Source organism: Lactuca sativa, chromosome 2, assembly GCF_002870075.4.
Source record: "Lactuca sativa cultivar Salinas chromosome 2, Lsat_Salinas_v11, whole genome shotgun sequence".
Classification (NCBI taxonomy): Eukaryota; Viridiplantae; Streptophyta; class Magnoliopsida; order Asterales; family Asteraceae; genus Lactuca; species Lactuca sativa.
Genome location: NC_056624.2, coordinates 213,351,399 through 213,375,668, shown reverse-complemented (window position 1 = coordinate 213,375,668; position 24,270 = coordinate 213,351,399). Strand labels below are relative to the sequence as shown.

At 40.1% G+C, this 24,270-nt stretch overlaps 2 protein-coding genes across 2 annotated transcripts; one reads left to right on the top strand and one right to left on the bottom strand.

Moving 5' to 3' along the window:
- Nucleotides 1-5,869: 5,869 nt before the first annotated feature.
- On the bottom strand, nt 5,870-6,370 carry LOC111912214 (RING-H2 finger protein ATL1). Its single transcript, XM_023907937.1, has one exon. The coding sequence runs from the start codon at nt 6,368-6,370 to the stop codon at nt 5,870-5,872; it is 501 nt and encodes a 166-aa protein (XP_023763705.1).
- A 14,396-nt stretch (nt 6,371-20,766) lies between these two features.
- On the top strand, nt 20,767-22,281 carry LOC111912213 (uncharacterized). The gene has a single exon (XM_023907936.1). The coding sequence runs from the start codon at nt 20,767-20,769 to the stop codon at nt 22,279-22,281; it is 1,515 nt and encodes a 504-aa protein (XP_023763704.1).
- The last annotated feature ends 1,989 nt before the right edge of the window (nt 22,282-24,270 follow it).

The window sequence follows — 24,270 nt, the reverse complement described above, 5'->3', positions numbered from 1 at the left end:
AATCCGGAAATTATACTTTAATCCCCGGAGATTCAAATCTTGTCATTTGGCTCGTCGAAACCAACAACCCACTAATTATTATTCGATCTTGGGTTATACTAGTATTAAATAATCATAATAATTACTTCCCGGGATTCCTGATTTATTATTTAATTACTCCATTCAAACGGGATGTTACAACTCTCCCCCACTTAAATTTGATTTTGTCCTCGAAATCGTTTCTTATTCTTCCTCACACGCCAAACAACTTAAACCACTTGACTACAACCTCGAGCAAAACTCTAGCCTTTCCAAGGCAACCATATCCAACCCTCGCAGGGTTCTAAAACCTGGAAAAATAAGCAAATCCCTTACAATATGATCACATTTACTCACTCCAAAATCTGGAGTCTCAAGATGGTCTGGCTTCCTGACAGACCGCCCACACTACTTCCAACCGGTTCCGGGACCGGTTCTTAAATCTAAAGAACCGGTGTAGGCGTTCCGGTTTCAATATTTTTGGAACCGACGGTTCCGGTTCCTATCAATTTGGTCGGGTACCCGCTTTTCCTCATCCCTAGTTTTAGGTGCATATATGCATATTTTTCAAGTACATATATGCATCTTTCTTATACTATAATATTCGTAAGTAATTATATAAAAAATCCATCTTTATTTAATAATCTATGAACACAATAATACAAGTATTTTATTCGATACAAAAGAAAATATAAAAAAAAGTACTACAAAATTTCAAATTATTTTCATGTCTTCGTGTTAAGATTTCCATATTTTCTTTACTTAATTATTTTTCACCTCTTCAGTATTTTCCACAAATTCTTCCAAACCTACAAGAAAAATTAAAAAAAAAATGCTTAATGCAAGAAAAACTCACAAAAACACATGTGTGTATATAGACGTAATTCATATGCGATTCACTTGTGATTTATATGTGAATCACATGTAATTCATATGAAATTTACTTGTGAGTTACATTTGGTAATTCGTATGTGATTTACTTGTGATTTACATATAAATCACACGTAATTCATATGTGAATTGCATATGATTTATATGTAATTTACATATGAATAACCAATAACTCATATGTGATTTACATGTGAATTACATTTGATTTACATGTAAATAACATGTAATTCATATGTGAATCGCTTGTGATTTACTTGTGAATTACATATGATTAACTTATGATAAATCACATGCAATTCATATGTGATTCTCTTGTGATATATTTCTAAAATGAAACAAATTAAAATAAACTATATGGTTAGAAAAAATAAATAAGTAAGATGATTTACATGTGAATTACATGTGATTCACATGTAAATCACAAATGATTCACATGTAAATCACAAATGATTCACATGTGTCACGAGTGATTCACATGTGAATCACAAGTGATGCACATGTAAATCACAATATCTGATAAATGGACATTTTATTGCCCATCTTTTAAATCACAATATCTGATAAATGGATTTTACCTGAGGATGTTTCGTTAGGAAAGGTGCAAATTAGGATCTCCAATAAAAATTACTCATTTGCATGTTTAATCTACAACCAAATTCCAATAACAAGTTAATTACAAAACCACTAACTAATTCCCCCCCACCCCCCCACCCCGAAAAAAAAAAAAAACTCAATTACCAATTCAGGAAAGTTCAACACGATTTCAAACTTATCTTTAATTGATAATCAAATGAATTAAAAAAAAAAAAAAACAAAATTCAACATAATCATTGACGAAATAGTAAGATCTCGCTTTCGATGAACTAAATAACAAATCTCACTTCTGATAAATAAATAAAATAGTAATTTTTCACATGATTAATCACTGTACAATTCTAAACCTAACTACAAATTGAAATGGATCAAATCGGTACTTTTCAAATTAGGGAAAAAAAACTTGTCGATTGAAGTATTTGTTTGAGTTGCAGTGGATTCATCCACGGGAACTTCACCTCAATTCTTACATCTTGGCGATGCTAATAAGATATGGCGACAAGATGTAAAACTATTTCTACAAAGAATACGAATTAAGAAATTGAAATGGGTTCCACTCAAAAGTAAAAAAAATGACAATGAAAACCTCAACTGAGATGTTGAATGTACAAGCTGGGGTGACAAAACACTACCATTTGCTAAATTAGCAAAGTTTGGACATGAAAAAGCACCAAAAGTTGAATTTATCTTTAAAAATGTAATGAAATTAATGCAAGGAGATAATTAATGAGTCAAAGGACAAAATATATTGTATATCTACACATTAACATGACTTGCCTTCAATTGCTTCAAGTTCTCCACTCTGAATAAATTTCATCACCTTTTCCTACAATGATGGTTTAGTGGAAGTCTCTTCATTTGACAACAACACAGCTTCAACCAACTTTGTTATATTCTCATCTAAATCTTTTTAATACAAATGATTTGATAAGAAGAGTTTTGAGTTTAACTTTATTCCATGTTGTAAAAAGTGAAAAGAAAAAAAACACCTGTTGATTCATCTTCTTCAGTATTGGTATTTTCCTAATTATCAGTCAAGCTCTCATCTACATTAAAATCATTGACTTTGACCTATTGTGAGGCTGCAAGAAGCTCTTTAATAAGTTTGTATCCTCTTCTTCTCACAAGGTTCGCAAGATCTTGCCTATATAGTAATGTAAGGACAAAAGAATAATTCAAAAAAATTCTCAACAAGTAGAAGCCATTTCCATAAAGCATATAATTTTCTTTCTAATGAAATGTATGTTTTAATACAGTGTGAAGATAACATGAAATCAAATGATATACAGATTTCTTAAGCCAATATGATAAATTTCCATTGAATCTCCATGATTACCCAGGTAAGAAGTGACTTTCCTCACAGAAAAATATATATAAACACCCTCATATCATCTCACAGCTCTACTAATTTTTTTTTACTGATTCCTACTAACCATTTGTTACTAAGGACGCAAGCAATTTCTAGTATCATGAATGTTTTCCATGATAAGTAAAGCATACATATCAACGGACATGTATTCAAGTGCAGAACAAGGAATTAGAAATAAAGAAGAGTAATATAATGCTACAGAAACTAAACCTGCCATGGTGCGAAAGCTCCTTCAAAGAAGGAACATGTCCGTCAGGAAACCCAACATCGGACATAAATTCCCGTAAATCGTTGCAGAGATCTGCATTGGTCCTCTCCGATTTCCTACTGGCAACTCTAAAGCACAAAATTCGTTTGACGAACCTCGAATTAAGTAAAAAAATCAACAAGAACAAATACATACAAAGACACATGCAATTGAAAATGAAGCAACAAATTTCAAACCTTGTTTCATTCGGTGACGAAGCACAATCTGTGACGAGCAGGCAGCGGCGGTGACGGACGCCGAATTGACAAAGGCGAGGTTCTGGAGCGGCGGTTAAGAGGAGTTTGTAAGAATGGAGGAAGAAGCGAGAGTGAGTGAGGTGCAAGTGCGTCACCATAAAGGAGACTCAGGCATGGATTAGATCAATTGATCCATGGAACGAAATCGATCAATTGAAATGTGATATATGCAGAAAGCAAGGTAGAGAATTCAAAACTTTGAAACCTGATATATGCCCTAGCTGTCATTTTTGGATCTTAGGCACCGAACAAAAACTAGAAAATTCAATGATAAGAAGAAAATTACCTTCACCATGTGATTAATGATGAATTGTTGATGGTCGACGGAGAGGGGAGGAGGCTGATGTGGAAGATCTTTGACTGGAAGAGTAGTAGACCGATGTAGGGAGGAAGGAGAAGAGATCGTCAATTTATAGGAGACGACGGCGATGACGGTGGCGATAGTGTAGGTCTTACAGGAGGTGATGGCGGTGATGTGGTTTCTAGTGGAGATTGACGAACTCCATGGCAATCGGGTTTACAGAGAAATCATCCACCAGAAGGTATCATCTTCAAAACTCGGAACAAGGCGTCTGGATTGACGTTCTCTAAACAGGGTCAATATCTATATCCCTAAAATATCCCCAATTCAATTTTGTTTCAGTACCCCCGTTCATTTATTTATAAAAATGTCACAAAGCATCTTGACCATCCTTTTTTTTTATCTAACGAATGACTTTTAGTTCTCGAGTTCTCGAAAAACTATGAGCTCTCTCTCTCTCTCTCTCTATGTGTGTGTGTGTGTGTGTATATATATATATATATATATATATATATATATATATATATGAATTAAGCTTATTTTTATGTTTTTAGTTTAAAATGTGGTAGGAATAAAATTTCTATACCATGCTTAGAAAACTAAATTTAATTACATTTATGGGTTTTATTGTTATGAGATCATCCGAATTCCGAGGCTCTACTAGGGGTGCATCAAGCTAACCCTTTTTTTCAACTCGTCCAATAAATTCAAACCAGTTTTTCTTCAATTAAAATTAAACTGTCGGTTTAATATTAAAAAAAAAAAAAAAAAAAAACTGAAAACCGGTTTTCTCTCCATTTTTTTTAAAGGTTTTTCTGACAAAACCGAATCGAACCAGTTTTTACTCATAAAAATTGGTTTGTTAACAAAATTTAACTTTCAAAAAAACCGATAAAATTAAACCAATTATAACTTAAAGCCAATTAAAAAAAACGGTTTTTTTAAAACCAAAACCGGGTTCAAAGTATAAGTCCGATTGGCCATTCTCACAAGCCCACGCACCATTTCTTCTTAAATTTGAAAATTACACATTTTGATTCTTTGTTTTTTCAAATCCATGAACAAGGCGTCTGGATTGAACAGGGTCAATATCTATATCCCTAAAATACCTCCAACTCAATTTTGTGTCAGTACCCCCGTTGATTTATTTACAAAAATGTCACAAAGCATCTTGATCATCCTTTTTTTTTATCTAACGAATGACTTTTAGTTCTCGGGTTCTCAGGAAACTATAATGATCGTCTCTCTCTCTCTCTCTCTCTCTCTATATATATATATATATATATATATATATATATATATATATATATATATATATATATAAAATTTAATTAAGCTTATTTTTATGTTTTTAGTTTAAAATGTGGTAGGAATAAAATTTCTATACCATGCTTAGAAAACTAAATTTAATTACATTTATGGGTTTTATTGTTATGAGAGCTTCTGAATTCCGAGGCTCTACTAGGGGTGCATAAAGCCAACCCTTTTTTTCAACTCGTCCAATAAATTCAAACCGGTTTTTCTTCAATTAAAATTAAACTGTCGGTTTAATATTATTAAAAAAAAACTGAAAACCGGTTTTTTCTCCAATTTTTTTAAAGGTTTTTCGGACAAAGCCGAACCGAACCAGTTTTTACTCAGAAAAATTGGTTTGTTAACAAAATTTAACTTTCAAAAAAACCGAAAAAATTAAACCAATTATAACTTAAAGCCAATTTAAAGAAAACCGGGTTCAAAGTATAAGTCCGATTGGCCCTTCTCACAAGCCCACGCACCATTTCTTCTTAAATTTGAAAATTACAAGTTTTGATTCTTTGTTTTTTCAAATCCATTTTATGGTTTTAAAGACATTGTTTCCTATGTAAATTTACAAATACATCCCGTCAAATCTTCTAGCATTTGAAGAATGTACTCCTTTTATGTTTGTGTTATGCGTTCTCATATTGCAAGTCAACCACGAATATTGGGGCAAAAGTAGGTGTCTTATGATTTATATGAACCCTAAGCAAATCAAGATGTCTTTATTAAACTACCAAAATTGTTCAATTCTCATAAATCATCAAAATGTAACATTTAACCAAATCTAAACATTTATCTTTTTAGTTGTCCTCATGTATAAATTAAGAGAATTCAACATTCTTCTTACCACAAAAAAAATCATACTAAAACACTATGCATCTGCCAACCGGTATCTAAACATTATTAGAAACTTCATGTCTAACCTCTATATGATCTGAATCAGAATCCAAAAACTGAAACAAAATTTGTGATGAAGGAACAGCATCAGTACGACAAACGGGGCAAGTCAAATGAGAATAAAGCCACATATCAATACAAGACACATGAAAAGAGTGTAAACATTCTGGTAAAGTACGTAGCTCTTCATTCTCCTCAAATTCACACAAACAAATCGAACATAAGGCATCATCATCATCGCCTTCTTTTGCACCTACTACTCGTGACCCCTTTTGATGCTTGTGGGCTGGGATGAGCAACACCACTGAATTCTCCAAACTGTATTCGTTATCCAGATGATGGTTTTGTTGATGCACATGGTGTTGTGGGATACGATTTCGTCTACGATCATAGCACCAACTAACCGTGACAAAGTGGTAGATTGCAACCAGAACGGCTACCAATGAAATGATGACCAAGAGGGAGATGAGTTTGAGCGTCAATGAGTTATCTTCCATTGTGCATTATTTGGAAAATTATGTGGAAATAATGGAGGATTTGGAAGGTGGTATAATATCATATATGGAATCTTGATTAGAATTGCGGACATTACTATGGAGCCATTTGTCTCATTTAATGATGGTCTTATTGGGTATCTTTTTAAGTCTTTGACACAATCAACTCATCTTCTTAGACTCTTGTTTTGTTGGAAATTAAATATAAACTCCATTAAGTATAAGTTATTCATCTTTTGGACTCTTACGTTTGTTTTTTTTTTGTTACAAATAGAACATTGTTTTTACATAAAATAGATTAAAAATATCAACAATGAATGATTACAATATAAAATATGATATATGATAGTTTTTTATTTAATTTTGTTTTACGTAAAATATATTAAAGTATCAAAATGACTGATTACTTTAAGTTATTTTTGTTTCCTTTTTTCATTATATATAATGTAAATATTAATTTTTTGGATATAATTTTATTATTTGAACTTGTTTTAAAGTTCTGTTCAATTTAAGTTACTAACCATGTCATTTTTAAAAGAATAAAATTCTTACTATGAAAATATATAGATTTAATTTATAACGGTTATTAAATAAATGATAAATAGTCATTTGTTATTTGTCAAATTTAAACACGGGATAAAATAATCAATTATTTAGATTCAGACAGTAAATTCATCTTTTTAGTTAAAGATGAATATTATTATGGATCCAAATTGGTTAAAGTTAAAAATTAAACATAATAACATAATAATAAGGATCTTAACAGAGATTACCAGATTATGTATATGTAAATGAGGACCATATTTAAAATGATGAAGCAAAAAACTAATACATCATCGCACTTAAAAAAAAAAAAGAAAAAAAAAAGAAAGAAAAACTCAATTTGGACATTTTACCACATGTTAGATTCAAAAACTAATAGTAGTAAAATAAAATCCATTCAGTATATTCCAATAAAACAAATGAAACACAAAGTTGAAGGGAGATTGAAGTTTATATACAAACATGGTTTATGCCTACAAATAGGGGAATCAGGCATTGAATAGAAAATTCATTCCTCCAAAAGGATGAACATCACCAGCAGGTCAGAAGAAACTAACAAACGAACTATTGGTGCCAAATAAGGCTGACTCGAGACAAGATCGATACTCTTTTCTCATATCCGTTTGCTAGAATGTTTATATTTTTGGAACATATTTCTCTTCTTTTTCTACGAAAAAAAAAATCCATCAGATGATATAAACAATAATGGATTGATCGATTGGAATTCAACATCCAACTTGTGATTATCACTTTATTTCCGTCTGATTAATTTATCATTTTATGCATCCGACTTGGAATTAGAAACAAGGACCAAGCCTAATAATTGGTTTATTAGTCTATTAATAGTAATAATAGGTATTTGGCTAGAAAATTTTGTTTCTCATGCCAAGCTAACCCATAGCTTGGTCCGACCATGGGTGTATAATCATCATGAGTCATGACAGAGCTCCAAGCATGAGACATGCTCATGGAGTCGTAATTTATCGACTCTAACAATGTCAAGATCATATACTCAAAGTTGAGAAGTTTCTTATTTCATTGACTTTATGTCGTATATGTGAGTGCTCACGAATCACGGCTATAAGGCTATGGATCTAACTCATCGTGTCTCATTACTATTAAGTGGTATAAATTGATGCATAGTAAACTAATTTGTTAATAATTTGAAATCTTTTTGTGTTGTATAATCCAAAATGTTGTGTGGTGGTTAAGGAGTGAAATTTTACACAGTAGGTCCAAGGTTCAAATCTCAACCCATTCAAAATATTGTTAGTGTTCTGCAATTGACTTCCCACTTGGGCCTTGGGACGGGTTGACGTTGCTGACATTGACGGAGCTTCTTTAGGGCTAGGGGGGTTGTGGCCCCCCTTTGCTTTTTTTTTTAAAAATTAGTCCTCTATTATTAAAAAATTTACATATTAGGTCTAAAACTATAAAATTTGACTTTGACCCTCCTGTTTTCCAGTTTTTATACACATTATACTTTTGTTGTGTTTTAATAGGTGTAACTATATTGAATATATACTTACTTTCTCAACATCGCACACAACATGCATGTGTTAACATGTACATTGTTGGTAAAAAAAATCCTTATATGAAGTTGTTATTAATGAAAACAAAATTGTACTCGTTAAAAACAAATTTACTTAATTTATAGTTGTAAACTAAAAACAAAGCTAATTACTTATCTATGTGTTGTACCAATCATCGAAAAGACTCTCAAAAGAGATGGCCAACTCCATCTTGGGATGTTACATGTGAAAGATCTTTAAGGAGACATCCTTTTGATTTTCTAATAGAATTGAAGAACACATGCATCCACCACGGTGTCCAATAACAGTGGGGTTCATAAAGGAGGGGTTCATAATGAACGAGGACTATAGTGCTTTGGATGAGCGTGTATTTCGTTTACATCAACAAAAAATTTATAAAACTTCTATCAAAATCCGGCATGACCTTTGCAAATGCGTACATATTAGTTCAAAATTCCAAATTTCATTTGACCACGACTATTTTGTTCACTATGCAACTACCTTAATACTTGTTTCGTGAATGGGTTAGTTGATAAATGAATTATCATTCATTGTTTATATAATCCTATTGTCTACAATTGGTGATTAATTATATGATTCTACTTTCTACTCCAACAATGTCAGCAAGGGCAAAAGGGTAAAAGAACAACATAATTAGGAAAAATCACATTATCATAAATTTGAATCCAATGGGTTGTGTATATTAATTGCATTTTAATTTTAATTCTGTTGCCCCTCTTTCTTTAAAAAAAATCTTTTCATCACCAAAATAATGCTTCAAATATGAATTTTAACATAAAATACATTAGCAACATAATAACAGAAGTAAGAAAAATTGAAACTAAATGTATTATGTCTCTAGATCATCTAATTTCAAAGCACATTCATTATTTCTGAAGATGACAATTTTGCCCCTGCCTCTTCATCTAAGTTGTAACAACGTAAATTTTCAAAACAATTTTTCATTTTTAAAACATAATTTCATTCATAAAGAAATCCCACAACCCAATGTTTCACATATTATCAGAATAAAACAAATCCCAAGATCTCAATACATAAAATCCCTCAGTGTGTACGACTCATGCCCGCGCCTTTCCGCGATCCTCGTTGGTACCTGAAACACATATCACATAAGATTGTAAGCATAAATGCTTAGTGAGTCCCCCAAAATACCACATACAACATATACGCCACTCGAGGATATATCTCGGTACGAACTTCCGGTCGATGTGTCTGAGCGGGACCCTCCAGTCCCGTAACTCGTTGGACCCTCCGGTCTGGTCTATATCGTTGGACCCTATGGTCTGGTCTATATCGTTGGACCCTTCCGTCCGATCTATACAGCACATAGCATACATATATCACAATACAAAATCTCAAACATACACATACACATAAGACCCTCCGGTCTGCATATAGATACCACTTTAGGTAATGTATAGTGCAAAGACTCACCTTGGGTAACTCGGATAAATCTCGCACTCGAATTACTGATCTAGCCTCCACCTAACCACATAAACAATTTCCTCAATTAAATAATGACTCCTAAAGGCTAGGTTACTCTTTCTACAATCCCACAGAAGGGTAAAAGACCATTTTACCCCTCCTTGACCCAAAAGTCCAAATGTTGACCAAAACCCTAAGAGTCAACAGCAAGAAGTAAGCGGGGCGTACCAACTCGTGTACGCGGGGCGTACTCCGGCTAACCAGAATCGGCGGACTCGACCCCCTACGCGGCGCGTACTGGGATTACGCCCATCATAAGTCCCAGTTTCCCATTCTCAAAGTTTTGGTCTGAATCGATTAAGACCACGGTTCATATCACAGATCTAGGCACTCTACTGTAACATCCCCCTCTGACACGTATCACAATATTGTCCGCTTTGGGCCACTTGGCACGAGGACTTCCCAGGGGGGTCACCCATCCTGGTACTACTCCCGCCCGAGCACGCTTAACTGCAGAGTTCTTATGGGATCTGCTGCCCTCAAGGCTTTAAAACGCGTTGTAATATGGAAGGTATCCACACCCCTTATAAGGAATGCTTAGTTCTCCTTCCCAGCCGATGTGGGATCAGATCTAACCCACTTAAAATATGGATTAAGTTTTGGGGTTGCTTGGGATCGAACCCGGGTGCCTCGCTTCAACAAACACACGCCTTACAATCTGAGCTGTCACAAGGTTACCAAGAAGCTAGTGATTGATTCCGTTTTATTCGGATATGTCATTACCCTTGTTTCGGTAATTACTAGTAAGATGGTTGTTATTCCGACCCTAGTGGTCATATCGAATTGAGTCCGACTACGATGAGTTTGTTACGTGGTTCATAGAACCAAGTTCGAGGTAGCATCTGACTCAAGTCAGAAGATTGAAATCAATGTGATCAATAGCATCACGCTCGTTGTTAAGGAAGCTTGTAGCTAGAAATGCTACATGTAAAAATGTGATTATATCACATTAGAATATGAAGGAAGATATATTCCATTATGGAATTTAACTCTAAGAGACCTGAGTCTAAGCATTCCATCATTCGATGAGAGGTCAGTAGAACACGACCCATCAGTCTGTTACAATAGATAAATGAATGTATTTATCCTAAGAAGAAGAAAGAGTCCACAATAAGGATTTATTTTATAAATTGAAGGTTACGATTGGAAGTCCAACATAGTATGAAGAGCAGATGTAAGATTGAACGGAAAGTTAACGTATGGAATCATTATACAAGCCCTATTTCCTTGATAATTCCGGGACGTAATCATCCTAAGGTGGAGATAATTATAACGCCCGTAGATCCGGGCTAGTCAATTTAGAGACGATAGGCATCAAAAATGGATTTTTGATGAAAGATTATTTAGAATGAATAATCTTAACTAAGTTATAGTATATGTTACAAGGTTTCCGTGCATATAAAGAACGCCGAAATCCGAGTTATAACGAAGAAGTTATGACCTGTCGAAGTTTTGCGACAGAACCGACACAACACAACGCGACGTAAATAGTGAATTTACGTTAGAGAGATATTTAGCCTTAGCGATCTAAACAAAAGTCGTAGAGTTCGTTAAACCATGAGCATGCATAAAAAGAACGTCCGAATCTGACTTCGTATGAGGAAGTTATGATTTTTCTAAGTTTCGACTTAGCGGTATGCAGCCTGAATACTCGATTTGAGATCGAGTGGTTTTTAGCCGAAACAATCTAAATGAGAATCGAAGATCTCGTCAATTGTAGTGAAACTATAAAAAAGATAGGCGAAAACGGACGTCAGATGAAGAAGTTATGAATTTATAACGAAGTTTTCATGTCCCGGCCTACTAAAAATAATATAATAAAAATAAAGTCAAAATTAGCCAACGAAGTCTAAATGAAAGTTGTAGAGTATGGTCTGACCTATGCGTGGATATAAAGAACGTCGAAAACGGAGCTCGTATGCGAAAGTTACACAATTTAGAAGTTGACGAGTCAAATTACGCCGAGCGTAATTTGAGTACGCACAACGTACTCAGTCGGATGCAACTTGTCTGACCAATACTCGAGTGCCACCAGTCGACGCACGCAGTGACGTCAAAGTACGACCAGCGTAACCCGAGTACGCCCAGCGTAATCCCAGACCCAGCAGCCTATAAATAGAACTCGAGATCAGCCATTTTCCTTACGATTTTTCTTACTTTCTCTCTAGTTTTTGCCTCGATTTGCATGCCAATCATATCCCGAAGCCCCGATATTATTCTCGAGCCCCGAAGCAAGTTCCGAAGTCCCGAGGATCCCGAGAAGTGAGGTTTCCGAGCCGAAGCCCTGCCCGCGAGGATCCCAGTTTTTGTGAAGATCTTCCAGATCTACGGAGAAACACTACTTATGCAAGCCGTAGTGCTGCCCGATCATCTTCTGATCAAGTGAGTGTATAGTCACTTTCATCTTACACATAGATATGAAGTATTTGCTATGAAATACATGCTATGTGTTTATACATTGTTTGTTTACTTGAGATGGATGCTGAATGAATGTTTTATACAAGTTTTTAAATAAGTTGTATGTGTAATTTATATCTACAAATATGTTGGGTAGAACATGGGTAAATGAAATAGTTGGTGTGTGATAAAAAAAATGATGAGAGATAGGTGAGGATATAATGGTGATGATAAATAGGTGATGATATATAGGTGATGAATTACGAGTCCAGGCGATATTGTGGCTACGTATTCATGCGATGATAGACTAACCCTTATTATGAATTACGAGTTCAGGCGATGTTGTGGCTACGTATTCATGTGATGATATACTAACCCTTATTATGAATTACGAGTCCAGGCGATGTTGTGGCTACGTATTCATGTGATGATAGACTAACCCTTATTATGAATTACGAGTCCAGGCGATGTTGTGGCTACGTATTCATGCGATGATAGACTAACCCTTATTATGATTAACAAGTCCAGGCGATGTTGTGGCTGCGTAATCATGCGATGATACCCTAACCCTTGCTAGACACATATTGAGGGAGTAATCCCCGAATTAGTATTGTCTATGCAATGTAGGCGATGATCCTTAGGAAAAGTTCGTAGGAACAAACATATAAGGAAATATGATGTAAGGAGATGAGAAGTAAATATGATATAGGAGATGACCCTTGAGATAATATCTTTAGAGAAGACTAAAAGAAGATAATGGGTGATATGGGCATATTTAGTCATAAAATTCATGCATTATCTTAATACTTTATGTTGTTTTTGTCTCATTTAATGAACAAAAGGTGCTTAATTAGTTTATATATTTCATTTTCAGCAACAATTACATGCTCGGGTGGAAAATGAAGCGGAACTAGCAATTGGAGGCTTGGATCTTGGATTTTGAAGAAAGAAGGATGATGTTGGACAGCTTGACCCCTCGTCAGTGTTTTGGCCATATCTCATGAACCGTAACTCCGATTGACGAGATTCAAAATGTTCTGAAAAGCACACACAATTTCGGACGACTTTTGTGTTTTGAGAAAATGCTGATTCGGAACGTACTCGGCGAGTAGACGGCGTTACTCGGCGAGTACACGCGATTGTTCCAGAAGATAGCTACGATTCCTGATCCAAGACGGATAACTATACACCTACTCGGCGAGTAGGACATATGTACTCGCCGAGTACACTCTGTTTTGAGATATCTATAAAAATCAAATCTTTATCCAAGGGGAAAAAACTCCTGGCGATTTTTGAAGGATTAGCTGCGACTAAAAGGTTCAGAAGGCGCTAAGGAACCCTAAGCTTCAAGAGTTGGAAGAATTCAAGCAATTAGGTTAATTCTACCACTTAGACTTAGGAATTAAACATGTTTGCTTTCATATACTTTGTTTTTATGCTTGTTTCTACTGCAACTATGAGCTAAACTCGTTTTTGTTTCTGTTTGGGGAATACCAAAGAACTCCTATGGTTTAATTATTAATTTTTGCTTAATTGTCTATTGGTGATTTATTAAATTAAGTTTGTTAAAGAACCTTATGTATTAATCACTACTATTTTCTATTAATTGGAAGGCAATTAGGTTGCATGAACATCACTTAATTGTTAACCTCATATGTCTATGTGAATGCTAAAACGTATGCTTGGAAGTAATGATTATGAAACTAAGATTAATAAGAAAATAGGAAGATTAATGTGTGAGCTTGTTGAGAAACCACCAACAAGAGGTTAATTGAATTAATAACTTAATTGACCATTACAAATCTTATTTAACCCAAATAATTAATCTAGGGAATTAATTAGTTTAAACACTTGATCAACGCTTAAATTAGTTAATTGTCTAAGGGTTAGGAGTAATGAACATGAACCTAACTATTATCATTGGTAACCAATAGCAATTAATCTATCTTAACTTAAATAACCATAGGAGTGAATTGGTTGAACCTAAATAGAAACATTTTATCCAAATTTGGTGAAGTAGTTGTTGCTTTAGTTATTTAGTTGAATTAGTTTGTTTAAGTTTCTAGTCTTGCAAAACTAGAGAAAACCCCTTTTCTATTAATTGTTTTATTTAGATAATATTAGCATTTATTTTAATTGTTTACCGTTCCCTGTGTTCGATACCCTACTTACCTGAACTAAACTGCTAATCGATAGGTACACTGCCTTTCGTGTGTTTGACTTTGTGTTTAAGTTAGTAGGATTAAAACTAGTTGGTTTTACACACATCAATGGGGATGGGTAATTGGGTTCATTGTTTGATGATTAAATATAATAATTATATTATTGTGGGTTGAAAACCCTATATGCTCACCAGGCTCCCAAGCCTGACCCACTCAGTTTTCTTTGTATCACAGGTATCAATACGAAGACATATTTCACTGAAAGATTAAAGGAGATGTAAATCATTAGTGTAAATAAATATAAGTTCTGTTTATGCTTATGTGTATGTATCGGAACATGATATCCCGAGATTTTGTTATATAATGAAAATACTTTTCTTTAAGAAATGTTTTGATAAATTCTTATCATATTTTGTTTTGGGGACAAATTCCACAACAATTTTCTTTAAATGATTACTCAGATTTTAAAAACAAAGCATAAACAAATCGGTCTTTTCTGGCCTTGAAATTGGGGATGTCACAGTTGCTCAGTGGGTTAGATCTGATCCCACATCGGCTGGGAAGGAGAACTAAGCATTCCTTATAAGGGGTGTGGATACCTTCCATATTACAACGCGTTTTAAAGCCATGAGGGCAGCAGATCCCATAAGAACTCTGTAGTTAAGCGTGCTCGGGCGGGAGTAGTACCAGGATGGGTGACCCCCTGGGAAGTCCTCATGTCGAGTGGCCCAAAGCGGACAATATTGTGATACGTGCCAGAGGGGGATGTTACAAATGGTATCAGAGCTAGGGCACGCGTCGATGTGTTCGACGGGGATGTCGAACCCTATAATGGGGGGTGAAAGTGGGTTAGATTTGATCCCACATCGGCTGGGAAGGTGAACTAAGAATTCCTTATAAGGGGTGTGGATACCTTCCCTATCACAACGCGTTTTAAAGCCGTGAGGGCAGCATATCCCATAAGAACTCTGCAGTTAAGTGTGCTCGGGCCGGAGTAGTACCAGGATGGGTGACCCCTTGGGAAGTCCTCATGCCGAGTGGCCCAAAGCGGACAATATTGTGATACGTGCCAGAGGGGGATGTTACAAATGGTATCAGAGCCTGGGCACGGGTCGATGTGTTCGACGGGGACGTCGAACCCTATAATGGGGGGTGAAAGTGGCTTAGATCTGATCCCACATCGGCTGGGAAGGAGAACTAAGCATTCCTTATAAGGGGTGTGGATACCTTCCATATTACAACGCGTTTTAAAGCCGTGAGGGCAGCAGATCCTATAAGAACTCTGCAGTAAAGCGTGCTCGGGCGGGAGTAGTACCAGGATGGGTGACCCCCTAGGAAGTCCTCGTGCCGAGTGGCCCAAAGCGGACAATATTGTGATACGTGCCAGAGGGGGATGTTACATCTACTGCCTCCTAAACCATAAATTTGAAACCTTTAGGCTTTTGCATGGCTGAAAAGGTTGTAACTCCTTCCAACCTCTTATCCCCTTTTCTCATTAAGACCATAACTCATGCATGACTCCATAATGACGACCAAGTTTGGATTTTTATGCATCTACAACACATCCAAAGCTGAAAGGGGCAGATTAAGGCTTATGGAGACCATTTACTCAAAAAGTCTCCATCTTGGGACAAAACCCTAAGAAATTGGACCATGAAACACAAAACCAAAATGAAGAGGAAAGTTCTGAGCTTTTTACCTCCAAGTGATGCTCCCTCCCTTGAAAAGCTCAGATCCAAAGCTTGCACTCCAAGACTAGCTCCCACAATGATCCTCTCTTCCTTTTTCATAAACACACAAAGGAACTTCCAAGCTCAAAAGCACACACACAGGTTAAGAACGAAGGGTAGCTCTCTCTTAGGGTTTCACTCTCTGAAATGGTGATTGAGGATGAGGCCATAACATTCCTTATAAAGGGCTCAAACCACAATTAGGGTTTTGCATCTGGGCCGGTTACGCCCGACGTAACATTGGTACGCCCAACGTACCCAACCGGGTCCGCGTCCAACTTAAGTGCACGAGTACGCGCAACGTACTCTTCAGTACGCCCAGCGTACTCATTTGCCATAATCTACTTATAAGGGCTAAACTTGACAACTTAGAAGGGAACAATGGTTAAATAGATATACCTGAATTTCGGGATGTTACAATTCTCCCCCACTAGAACCAGAATTCGCCCTCGAAGTCTCATGTCGTAAACAACCCCGGATGTTGCTCCCATATCTCTAACTTCGGCTCCCAAGTCAGCTCGGACCGTCTCCGATGTTGCCACTGGACCTGAACCAGGGGCAGCTCCTTGTTCCTCAGAACCTTGATCTTTTGATCCACAATCGTGATTGGCCTCTCAACATAATTCAGGCTCGCATCCACCTAAATGTCCTCTAGCGGTACAAATATCATCTCGTCGGCAATACACTTCCTCAACTGAGACACGTGGAAGGTATCATGTATCTGGCTCAACTCTGCAAGTAGCTCCAAACGGTATGCTACCCTGCCCACCCTAGCAGTCACCCTGAAAGGACCAATGTACCGGGGTCCCAGCTTGCCCCTTTTCTGGAATCGGATCACTCCTTTCCAAGGAGATACCTTCAGGAGTACGAAGTCTCCCACCTGGAACTCGAGCTCGGATCGTCGCCTATCCGCATAACTCTTCTGGCGGCTCTGAGTTGTTAACAACCTCTGTATGACCTACTGTATCTGCTCTGTCGTCTGAAGCACTATCTCAGTGTTGCCCATCACTCACTGCTCTACCTCTCCCTAACAGATGGGAGTTCGACACCTCCTCCCATACAACAACTCGAATGGAGGCATACCAATACTCGAATAGTGGCTGTTGTTATAGGAAAACTCAGCCAACAACAAATACGTGTCCCAACTTCCTCCGAAGTCCAACACACATGCCCGAAGCATGTCCTCGAGCGTCTTAATCGTCCGCTCACTCTGTCCGTTCGTCTGTGGGTGTTAAGTGGTACTGAAATGCAGCCTCGTACCCAACTCCTCATGGAACTTCTTCCAGAACCTGGAAGTGAAACGTACATCTCGATCTGACACAATCAAGATCGGTACTTCATGCCGCAATACCGCCTCCCTCACATACAACTCTGCCAGTCTCTCTATAGAAGATCTCTCACTCATAGCAAGGAAGTGAGCGCTCTTCATCAGTCGGTCAATGATCACCCAAATTGCATCGACAACCCCTCGCGGTCCTTGGCAATTTGGTGATAAAGTCCATAGAAATCGGATCCCACTTCCACCGGGGAACCTCAAGTGGCTGCAACTTGCCATGCGGATGCTGGTGCTCGGCTTTGACCCTGCGACAGGTCACCTATCAACGAACCACGCAACATCCCTCTTCATACAGGGCCACCAATAGTCTCTCTTCAGGTCCAAATACATCTTAGTGACCCCGGGATGGATCGAGAACCTCGCCCTATGCCCCTCCTGCATCAGAGTGGTACGTTCCCTACCCCCAAACGGCACCCAAATCCGACCATGAAAGGTCATAAGCCCTCGACTATCGGTAACGAACTCAGATATCTGCCCGATCACCCGCTCTCTCTTGCGGTTCTCTAGTCTCACGGCCTCTGCCTGTGCCTCTCGAATGGTATCCAACACCGGAGTCATCACCGTCATCCTCACACAAATGTCTCGTATCGGGGCATTCTCCGCCCTCCGGCTCAAGGCATGGGCGAAAACATTAGCCTTGCCCGGATGGTACAGGATCTTGCAGTCATAATCCTTTACTACATCCAACCATTTCCTCTGGCGCATGTTCAGGTTGGGCTGATCCATCAAGTACTTTAAACTCTTGTGGTTCGTGTATATGGTACACCGAACGCCATACAAATAGTGACGCCAGATCTTGAAGGCGAACACCACTGCCCCCAACTCCAGATCATGGGTGGGATACCTCGTCTCATGAGGCTTCGGCTGCCTCGATGCATATGCTATCACGTGCCCTCTCTGCATAAGCATCACACCCAATCCCTATATCGATGTGTCACAATACACCACAAAATCCTCCATCCCTTCTGGGAGGGCTAACACTGGGGCTTCGCATAATCTCTGACGAAGCGTCTCAAAGGAGGCCTGTTACCCAGGACCCCAACTAAAAGTCACTCCCTTCCGGGTCAACTTGGTGAGAGGAACGAAAATCTTGGAGAAATCTCTGATAAATCTCCGATAATAGCCGGCCAACGCCAGAAAACTCTAGATCTCGGTGGGGGATCTCGGCACCTCCCAACTCATCACAGCCTCAATCTTGGCCGGATCGACCAATATCCCATTCTGGTTGACAAGATGCCCTAAGAACTGGACCTCTTGTAACCAAAAATCACACTTGGAGAATTTGGAGAAAAGCCTATCCGATCTCAAAACCCCGAGAATCTCTCTCAAATGCTCCTCATGCTGCTCTCTAAGTCTCGAATACACTAATATATCGTCGATGAACACGATCACCCATCGATCCAACATCGGCCTGCACACCCTGTTCATGAGATCCATGAACGTTGTCGGTGCATTGGTGAGCCCAAAAGGCATCACCACGAACTCGTAATGCCCATAACGAGTCCTGAACGCTGTCTTCTGGATATCCTCATCACGCACTCTCATCTGATGATATCCAGACCTCAAATCAAACTTGGAGAACCAAGACGCTCCCTGCAACTGATCGAACGGATCATCGATCCTCAGTAAGGGGTAACGGTTCTTGACCGTCAACTTGTTCAACTCCTGGTGATGGTGTGCCTAGGGTAGCACAACAGAACCGCGTCCAAGCCCTAGAGCCGGGCACACCAGCCAGGCTCAGCACCCGCTGGCGCCCCTGGGAGCGGAACAGACAGGCGGAAGGCTCGTGCCCGCCAAGTAACGCTCCTTACTCCAAGACAAAAGATATGGTCGGGAGACAAAGGGCAGGATCAGATCATTACCGTCAGAGCCAATGAGAGCGCTCTAGCGGTTGAGGGCGCACGACCCTCCAATCAGCGCCTCTGAACTTGTCTCCTCCAAAAGTGATCTTGTCTGGTACGGACCAGGCAAGAGCGCTGGGTATAAAAGGATGTGCACACAAGACCAGCGAGGTAAGCTCTCTAACCAATCCTGAGAGAACAAACACAAACCCTATTGTCATCCTAACTTGACCGTCGGAGCGTTCTCCCGGGAACCCCTCCCGGGAAGCGGCTGACGGCCCTTGTTCTTTGTGATCTTGCAGTTATAATCAGGCAACCAAGAAGATCTCATCCCAGAGTCAGAAGCAAGGTCTCATCTGGGACAAGGTTCCATCATTTGGCGCCATCCGTTTGTGAGATGAAGAACACAAACAAAAGCACGAAAGCAGGCATCAATGGCGTCCAACGGCAGTGAGGGACGACCAATTAGTCCCATACGTCCCATGACGATGTTGGACGAAACGCCACCGCCTATAGCGACCAACAGACCAATTTTGGGCGAGGGAAGTTCTACAACAGCCACCGGAAATATTTCGCAACCGTTGTTTTCTCAGTAAGGAACAACTCTGGTGGAGCTACTTTCGCCTACACATCTTCAGATGTCGCCGTTCTTTGTGCTGCCGCTGCAACAGGCGCGAACAGTTCACTCAACTGCACCTCCGTCGAGCCATATTTTCAACCTTTCATCGTCATTCGTAACACCTACATCGTTCCAGACGACTGGGGGACAGAGTTCCACAACGCTACTACCACCATTGGCGCAAGTCATGATGAACCATTCCCCACCCGTCTACCCGACGGTTGGAGCATGGACTGGACTGACTATTCCCCCAAACAACAGCTTACAATAGCCGATAATGATCAACCTTGTTACATCCATGTACCCTTTCTCCACTAGCTATCCCCACCAGTTACGATTCCAGCCATATCCCTTTTATGGACCAAGTTCAGGCTACCTTACACCCCTACAACATGGAATGAGTTCTCAATACCAGCAAGGAACGTCGACTGCTCCAAACCAGGATGGTTTTTCCCGGAGCATAACATCTCCGTTTGTTAAAGAGCTGTTGGATTACGAAATACCAAAAACTGCAAAGCTCCCGACACTTAAAATGTACAATGGGACTACTGACCCAGATAGCCACATTGATACATATGAATGGACAATGACGTCGCTAAAGCTTAACGAGAAGTTTTGATGCACATATTTCCCGACGACGCTCGATGGCAACGCCGGCACATGGTTCAAAACGCTACAACCGGACAGCATTTCAAACTTCGCTCAGCTCAAGTACCTTTTCCTCACCAACTTCATGCAGCTACAAAAATACAAAGGCGATTCTCATTCAATTATAGGCTGTAAACAAAGGGAGGGGGAGACTATTCGAGAATACTTTACAACATTCATAAACGCTACGCTGGATGTACCGGGGCATGACGAATGGCTCCTTGCTGGTGCTTTCACATGGGGACTCCTTCCTGGGCCCCTCTCGCAAAAACTCATGGGAAAGAAGCCCCTAACACGAGCTGAGTTGAAAGAAAGAGTGGAGCGATACCTGCGGCAGGAAGATGGTGAAGCAGCTAATCAGTCCTACTTAAATGATATGGCGGCTAGGCGTCACCACCCGACCCACACGGATTTCCGAGGGGGAGGAAGACACTATGGCCAAGCAAGAAGACCACCGCCACGTTCCCGACCATTTATTAAAGACGACAGACGGGGTCGCCACCCAGAAGTATATGCAGTGTCTGAGAAACAGCAGCCAGCCAAGTCGCCTAAGAGTCGGTACTGTGAGTACCACAAAAGCAAAACACATGATACAGCTAGTTGTTCGGTACTAAAGAAGGAGATAGAGGAGAAACAACTTAAGGGAGATCTGTTGGAGGTAGCACGAAGCCTACGTGCCAAATTCGATGCTGAGAACGCCAAGGGTCCACCCTGCGAAGGAGTTCAGCCCAAGGAGATATTCATGATACGCAGCAAAAGAAGTAGGGAGGAACAACGAGGCGAACAAGTCATTGTTAAACCATCAGCACGCGCGCTCACTTTCTCCATACAGGATCCCCGGCCGGACGGCTGGAAAGGTGACAACCCTCTGATAATACAGGCATCCATCAAAGATGTGACTATCCTTAGGGTCTATGTCGACACCGGGAGTTCAGCAGACATCATCTATGAGCATTGTTTCCGGCTCCTCGCGGATCGCTGGAAAGATAATTTGCGACCTACGACGGGTAGGCTGGTGGGATTCACCGGCCACAGCCTGTGGCCGTTGGGCACGATCCACCTCCCCTTAACAATCACTAGCCACGACAAGCAGCGGAAGAAGACCGCCCTGATAAACTTTGTGGTCATTCGACACTCGGCGGAGCACAACATTATTTTAGGAAGGACTGCGCTCTTGAAGCTAGGGGTTGTACCCTCAACCATGCATGGGATAATGAAATTCGACACACCAAAAGGCGAAGCCACGATTTTGGCCACTCCGCCCAGAGAATTGCGATGCTATACAGTTATGAAGCCAGCGGAAATAACCAAAGGGCCCAAGAGGCCTAGGGGCAATCCTGCAAAGAGGAAGGAGGTAATCAATGAAGGATACCCCGACCAGCCGGTCAATGTTGGAAGCGACCTCCCAAGCCACACAAGAAGAGCACTGGTCGATCTACTCAAACGCTACAAACATGTATTTGCTTGGACCCCCACGGATATGGTGGGGGTAGAAAGGGAGGTCATTGAACATAAGCTAATGATCAAACCGGGGGTAAAAGAGGTTAAGCAGAAGAAGCGGGTACAAGGAGGAGACCGTAACAGGGCAATCAATGCATAAGTGTCTAAGCTGACGGAGGCTGGAATAGTAAGGGAGGCGATGTTCCCAACGTGGATTGCAAACCCAGTTATGGTCCGCACGCAGGATGGGCCGTGGCGCATGTGCATCGACTTTTCTGATCTAAACAAGGTAAGCCCTAAGGATTGCTACCCACTCCCGGAAATCGATCAAAAGGTAGAGTCGCTACAGGGATTTAAGCTAAAATGCTTCTTGGATGCATACAAAGGGTATCACCAGATATTGATGAGCAAAGAAGACGAAGAGAAAACAGCTTTCTATACAGACCATGGCACGTTCTGCTACACCAAGATGCCTTTCGGGTTAAAGAATGCAGGGGCGACATACCAGCGGCTAGTCGACTCGATATTCGCCAAGCAAATTGGAAGGAATATTAAGCTGTATGTAGATGATATGGTGATTAAGAGTCCAAATGAAGAGAAGATGCTGCAAGACATCGAAGAGACTTTCAAAACATTAGAGGTGGCCAAGATGAAACTAAACCCAGCCAAATGCACGTTTGGAGTAGAAGAGGGGCAATTCTTGGGCTACTATGTTACTAGACAAGGCGTCCAGCCCAGCCCGACCAAGGTCGATGAGTTCATTGAGACGCCAACCCCAAACTCTCTTAGAAATGCACAAGGTCTGAACGGGAAGCTCACAGCTCTAAGCAGGTTCATCTCGAAATCTGCCGACAAGGCTATGCCACTGTTCCACACCTTAAAGGGATGCATCGAGAAAAACAATTTCCAATGGACGAATGAAGCCGAGAAGGCGCTCCAGAGAATCAAGGAAGCACTGCACAAGTTGCCGACTCTGGCAACCCCTATCCCTGGAGAAACATTACAAGTGTATCTCTCAACATCAGGCGAAGCGATATCATCGGTATTGGCTATGGAAAGGGAAGGGGAGCAGAGACCGGTATACTTTGTTAGCAAAGCGCTGCAGGGACCAGAACTCAATTATCCCACGTTGGAAAGATTGGTGCCGGCACTCATCTACACTGCGAGACAATTAAGGCGATACTTCCAGGCACATCAAATCGAGGTACTCACAAGCTACCCCATTAAACAGATCTTGCTTAAGCCGGAGACATCGGGTCGGCTGGCCAAGTGGGCAATTGAACTAGGAGAGCACGATATAAACTACCGCCCAAGAACAAGTATCAAAGGGCAGGCGCTGGCTGATTTCTTACTAGAAATTCCTGACGGAGGGAACCCGACGAAAGAAAAGGTGTGGGTAGTTGAAGAGGCCCCTACCGGCGATGGTTCATGGACCCTGTACACGGACAGAGCGTCCAGCAGGGAAGGCTCAGGGGCAGGGCTGATCCTGACTAGCCCAGAAGGAGAAGAGGTAACCTACACCCTCTGTTTCGACTTCCATACATCGAACAACGAGGCGGAGTACGAGGCGCTGCTTGCAGGGTTGCGACTTACCAAACAGATGGGTGCGAAAGCTGTAATAGCACTAACCGACTCAAGGTTAGCAGCGAACCAGGTCAATAGGAGTTTCGAGGTAAGAGACCAAAGAATGGGAAAGTATGTAAAGATGGTAAAGCAACTGATAGGATCATTCGGCCAATTTACAATCAAGCAGATACCCAGAAGTGAGAACAAGAGGGCAGACGCTTTGAGCAAGCTAGCGTCCACTTGTTTTGACCACCTGTCAAAGAAAGTTTTAGTGGAGGTACTCCGGGAGAGAAGCATTGATGAACAGAAGGTGAACACCTTGACCCCCGCTGGACCCACATGGATGACACCGTTTCGGGAATACCTCCTCAGAGGAGTGTTGCCGGACGACCATGACGAGGCCAGAAAAATACGTATAAAGGCGCCCTCATATGAAATGGTGAACGGGGAATTGTACAAGAAAGGATTCATGTCTCCATGGCTAAAATGTGTAGATCAAGCCAGGGGGAGAGATATTGCAGGAAGCACACTCAGGGCAGGTAGGCGCACACGAAGGGGCGAGGGCGTTGACAGGAAAGGTGCT

Bases quoted from the DNA above. Each gene is read 5' to 3' on its own strand.
- LOC111912214 (XM_023907937.1), bottom strand. From the start codon at position 6,370: ATGGAAGATAACTCATTGACGCTCAAACTCATCTCCCTCTTGGTCATC.
- LOC111912213 (XM_023907936.1), top strand. From the start codon at position 20,767: ATGCAGCTACAAAAATACAAAGGCGATTCTCATTCAATTATAGGCTGT.